At 51.7% G+C, this 5,206-nt stretch overlaps 1 protein-coding gene across 2 annotated transcripts; it reads right to left on the bottom strand.

Moving 5' to 3' along the window:
- Positions 1-609: 609 nt before the first annotated feature.
- TMEM9 (transmembrane protein 9) lies at positions 610-4,631 on the bottom strand. 2 transcript variants are annotated; one of them, XM_010076334.1, is made up of 5 exons: positions 4,533-4,631; positions 4,024-4,115; positions 3,472-3,580; positions 2,842-2,973; positions 610-759 (listed from the first exon to the last, which is right to left on the bottom strand). In XM_010076334.1, exons 1-5 carry the CDS (start codon positions 4,623-4,625, stop codon positions 610-612), a joined length of 576 nt encoding a protein of 191 aa, XP_010074636.1. In that variant the 5' UTR covers positions 4,626-4,631. The 2 variants fall into 2 exon arrangements, with proteins under 2 accessions (XP_010074636.1, XP_010074637.1); XM_010076335.1 differs by having other exon boundaries at positions 4,024-4,113; positions 4,522-4,580.
- Positions 4,632-5,206: the final 575 nt, after the last annotated feature.

Below are 5,206 nucleotides of genomic sequence, written 5' to 3'. Positions count from 1 at the left end.
CAGGAGCTGACCACTGGCAGCATCCCCCTCCTCCTTCCCCTTCAATGCACTTGTGTCAGCACTACTAACACCAGTGCAAATTGGAGGAGGAGGAGGCTTCTTCATCCTGAAGGAGTGCCGCATGATTTATCCCACATAACAATGATCCCACTATTTTTATCCCAAGAAGACTCAGGCAGCTCCCAGCGCTCCGTACCGAGACCCCTGTCTCTGATGCGGGGGCGGGCTGCTGGAGAATTCAGTCCCCGTGGTGCCGGCAGGGTCCAGCCCAGCACAGCGCTGGAGCTGCGGCCCCAGCTCAATCAGCCCAGGAACCGGGGCAGCAGCACTGCGTACGACCGACTATTTACATGCAGCCACGGGGCTAACGATCAGCACAGAGCTCGGCCGGGGATGGGTTGAGGAGCCTCTGGGCTGAGAGGTAAAGGGCAAGGGGCAGAACCAGAGGCAAGCATTTTGGTCTGTTTCTCTCTATGAAGACGGTAAATCAGAGAGGGTTAGAGCGTTCAGTCAAACACCACGATGTCCTGAAGGGTGACCTGCTGTCCGTCTCGACCAGAGGAGTCACCCCGTCTCTTGGGAAGTGGTGCCACGTAGCTCAGCAAAGATCTAGCTCAGCATCTTGTGGCGGGCGGAAACTGTCTTCCCCTGCTCCTGCACCTGCCGCTTCCAGCGCTGCTGGGCCCCCTCCACCCTCTCCAGCACCGTGTTGGCTCTAGCGCCAGACGAGGTGGGAGCTGCGGCCAAGGAGCGACCATCCTGCAACAGGAAAAAACAGTGAAAGAGATCAGGGCATGCCCAGCCTGAACACAGAAAGTGGCAGCTCAACTCTGGGAGAAATTTCAACTGAAAGAGCAATTCAGGGCTTGAGTTGTCCTGATGAAGGACCAACTCCTCACCAGCAGCCCCCCAACTCCAGCTGGAAAGCTTGCTCTTGGGGACTGCACGTGGTAAAGTCACATGTCCCAAATAAAAAGTCCCCAGGAGAGAAACTGCGCTAAGTTCTAAACCTCTGCTGGAAACCCACTGCTAGGAGCCTGCAAGGAGCCGCACTGCTAAACAAACTGCATCACCCTGCTGAAACTGGGCCAACAATTTCCGTTGCCCTTGGTGCACTAGCTTACATGGTAGCTGCTCATCTGTTTCTTGGACAGTGCTGCAGGACTTTTATCCGGCCCTGCTCTTCCAACTGCTCCAAACCACCACATTTACACTGCAGGGATGGCACAAGGCTCCTGGATGGGGATCCATCATGGCACACAAACACCAAGGCAACCACAAGGCCCATCCCAAAGAGTTTACAATCCTACACACTGGAATAAGATAAACCTCGCCTATCTGAATCTGAATTATTCCCGTGGAGCAGTGGAGCTAAAGCATCCTTTTAGGATACAATCCATCCCCTCCTGCAGGACCTCCTTTTTTCGGAAGAAGGAGGCAATGGACAGACTGTGCATTTCAGAGCAGCTACTCCTCACTTACACCAGCGTGTGAAAGACTTCAGCCAAACAGTTTATACTTAGAACAAAGTATAAACGGGACAGTCTGATCCAGTGGTTCTCTCAGAGACTAGGAGAGGGAAGTATCTTCAAATATCACCGCTTTTCTTCTCAAAGTGTGACTGAACTAATCACCAGCATCCAGAGTCACCAGTTGCTAGGGAAGGCCTCGGCGTGGCTCTCCTCCCAGCAGCCAGGAACACGCTCAAGCACAGCCCTGGGGCTCCACCGCGGGCAGGAACTCAGCCCCAGGACAGAGCCCTGCCTAGCACTGCGCCTCACTAACCTGCACGTCTGAACTGAGAAAGCCACGGGGGAAGCTGTGTCACAAAGCCACATGCTACACTAACAGGCAGCAAGTCCTGGACAGCCCTTGCATCCCACAAACAAGAGCACGAGCCATAGATGCATCACGCGTGAGAGCTCATCACTGCGTGCAGCCGCTCCGTTCCTCCACACTAGGCATCAGCTCTGCCTCCAGCAGGTCCCTCTCTGAGAGACCATCCCTGTCTCAGCCTCCTGCATTTCCTTACAAGAGAAGGGAAGCCTCAGGAAAAGATGAAAAGATTTACAAGTCAGGGTGCTCTTGTTCTGAAACCCCCCCTTGGAATCAGGCCTCATCATTCCCCCTAAAGCGCTGCTTCTTGCAGGAATTTAATTCAGGAAAAAATTTGTCCTCCTCCAAAATCAGAGAGAGTGAGAAAGACAGGCCTTCTCTTTGCTGCTGGGTCCTAATCTTCTTGCCCAAGATGTCGTATGCCAATGTTCCCCAAAACGATGGGATCTGAGTGGAATTCTGCTCTGGGGAGAAGCACAAGGAACAAGGACACGGACACAACAAGGCCCAGCCCCAGAGCAGAGGCAAACAACAGCCGCAGCACCACAGAGGTGACTCTTTTAAGCATTATAAGAGAGGCCAGCCCCGTGCTTCAGCAAATAATTAAACCCACCCTTCCCTGGAAGCTCACCACCAAGCAACTACACCGAGGACACTGCACAAACAGGAATAGTTTGATTTTTAGTTTCATCCAGAGTGACACACCAAATTCAGGCCACTTGGCAAAAAGCCACCCCCTGCCCCAGAGGACGGGTCTCATCTTGGGCTCGTAATACAGAACTTGCACTTGGCGTATTTCCTTGTGCTTCAGCATCATCTGCACAAATTTCTGCCTAAATGTCTCCCTGTGTAAGTGCCCAAAAAGCAACAGCGCTGGTCCCACACTCCCGAAGGAGACAAACACAAGGTCACTCTGTTTCCCTGTCAGCCATTCTCTTGCCGTCCCACAACCCTGTCTTCACTGTCACCACAGCCACCCTGCACACACCAGCAGCACAGCCTCACCTCATTCTCCTCCTCATTGTGCAGGGGCTGGGTATAAGCATCTGGCTTCCGGATCAGGGGGTCCACCAGCACAAGGAAAGCCATGTAAAGCAGCAGGGCCCCCACCACCGACAAGTAAATGATGATGATCACCTACAGTGACGGACAGCACAGTGGAAAAGGATCAGTAGTGTAGACAAGAGGCACCACAGAGGCCAGGAAGCTCACTTCACAGCTGCCTCTGATGTTTGATCTCTTCCCCCATTCTTATTTTGCTCACTAGGAATTCTCCTGCACTTGCAGGAAGGCCAGTAAGAGGTAAGTGCCATAAACTGTGCTGATCTTCTCCACATTGAACCAATTTAGGACATGTGCTGCATGTGAAAGGAGAGCAACAAGATGGGTCTATGGTCAGGGGTGCCTGGCGCTGTCACACATCCTCAGCGAGGAGGCTGGGCTCCGTGCAGCGTGCTCTGCACTGCCAGGAGCCCTCCTGCCTCGGAACCAGTGCCCCTGGCACTACCACTGTGTACTAGCTCTGATTGTTTTATTTTCCCTTTCTGGGCTCTTCTCCAGGAACCTGGCAGTTCCTGGGACGGCATGGCACGGCCAGGAGAAGGAGCCAGCCAAAGGGAACAAACCCACAATTACCTTGATGGTGGTGGTGCTGCGCTCCTCGTACTTGCATTCACACAGCAGGCAGTATGCCTCCACGTCATTCCCTGGCACCGGCATCGGCTCCACGACGTGCAGGCAGTTGCTGCAACACAAAGAAACCAAAATCGGCACCAGGACATGGTGAAACCAATGCTCTCTGGAAGGACGGGGGGTGACTTTTTCTGTGTCCCAGCCTTCCCATCAGGCAGATAATGCTGATCTGGTTTTAAGAGTTCCTCTCACAGCTCAGCTAGCCCAAAGTTCCTGGGACAGACTGTCCAAGCTCCTTCTGTAGGGATCTGGTCCAGGTGAAAGGGACCGGAGGGTACACCCTGTATCTGCTGAGAGCTGTGGCTTAAGAAATCATGTGTCCCAGATTCCTGAATCTCTGCTCAAAAAACGCCCCTCACCTGGGTTGAACGCCACCTGACAAAACACCTTCCTCTGCAAACACACAGGCAGGGAATTATTTCCTTAGCATCAGCGGGAAAATCTGGAGCGTTGGCTTTCATGGACCAACCCCTCGGGCTTCAATCCACAACTCACCAGTCCTTCTGCAACACATTCTTTTTGTAAATGTGCCCACTGATATTCCGGTACGGGGGACAGATGCACTTGCAGCGGATGTCCTGCAAGCTCTGCAGAAGCAAGAGGAGATGGTATGAGTGAGCGAATGCGTGTGTACAGTTCTGCTGCCCTCACTGCCCAGAGGTGTGGGAAAAGGCAAATGGTTGGGAAGAGAGAGAGGACTTCACACCATGTCTCTTCTTCCTGCACTGCTTCTTTCACATCAGTAAGTTCACAGTTTTAAAATGTCTTGAGCACCTCTGCTCCAGACACCAGGTACTTTTAGAACAAATTTTAAAATGCAAACTCCAAAACACAGCAGGAGGCAGGGCCGAGGCCACTGTCACGTACATTCACAGCTCTACGTGTGATAAATACACATCTGCTGTAGCACTCCTTAACTTGAAAAACAGTTGCTTCTCTGCCATTTTTGTTTCTGTTGTGCTACACACAAGGCTCAGTGCTTGCATCTGAAGCTGTTCACTCACCTTGCTGGCTTGTGCAGGAGGAGAAAGGATGCAGTACAGCAGCACCATCAGCAGCACGGAGCTCGCACACTTCTGGGTGCACTGGGCAAACATGATGGAAGCCTGAGGAAACAAAAATTCACATCCAGGACAGAGGATCTCAGCTGAATGCACCCAGAACTAGTTAGTCTGAGATTTCTCTTTTTGGGCCACTTGCCTCTGTTTTGCCCAGGAAGCAAAAATGTATCCCTGAATCAAGGCTGATGCCAGTCAGAAACTCCTAGAACCGCTTTACGCAGATCCCAAGAAACACTTCCTATCAAAAAAGCTTCCACTGTCTGGAGCCACACATCCAAACTACCAGTCTTGCAAAAAATATTGCTGCCTTCCTTACAGTTTGACTTCTGCAACTCTAAGTAAACCTTCTGTTACTTACTATTGTGGAGCTCTGAAACAGGTATTTTGCTGCTGACAGTTTTGCCCAGTAAAAGATACAGAACCAGAAAAACCACGAACTAAGAGTGACTGAAAGAAGTACCCTGGGGCCTCACTGCTGTACTCTGTAATAAATCACTCATCTTCTGATACTCCAAATTTTCTTCTGAAGGGGTCAGCATATTTGCCTCTCTCCTGAGCCATGAACTACAGCAAGGAGGTGGAATATTTACTGATTCCTAAACCTCCTTTACCCCAAG

The sequence above is a fragment of the Pterocles gutturalis genome, unplaced genomic scaffold, assembly GCF_000699245.1.
Source record: "Pterocles gutturalis isolate BGI_N339 unplaced genomic scaffold, ASM69924v1 scaffold23693, whole genome shotgun sequence".
Lineage (NCBI taxonomy): Eukaryota > Metazoa > Chordata > Aves > Pterocliformes > Pteroclidae > Pterocles > Pterocles gutturalis.
Note: the sequence above shows the minus strand (reverse complement) of the source record. Positions and strands in the feature narration are given on the sequence as shown.

Coding starts and splice junctions, on each gene's coding strand:
- TMEM9 (XM_010076334.1), bottom strand. CDS start 4,625: ATGTTTGCCCAGTGCACCCAGAAGTGTGCGAGCTCCGTGCTGCTGATG. Junction 4,116..4,532: donor CTCCTGCACAAGCCAGCAAG/GTGAGTGAACAG, acceptor TTGCTTCTGCAG/AGCTTGCAGGACATCCGCTG. Junction 3,581..4,023: donor AATGTGTTGCAGAAGGACTG/GTGAGTTGTGGA, acceptor TTTGTGTTGCAG/CAACTGCCTGCACGTCGTGG.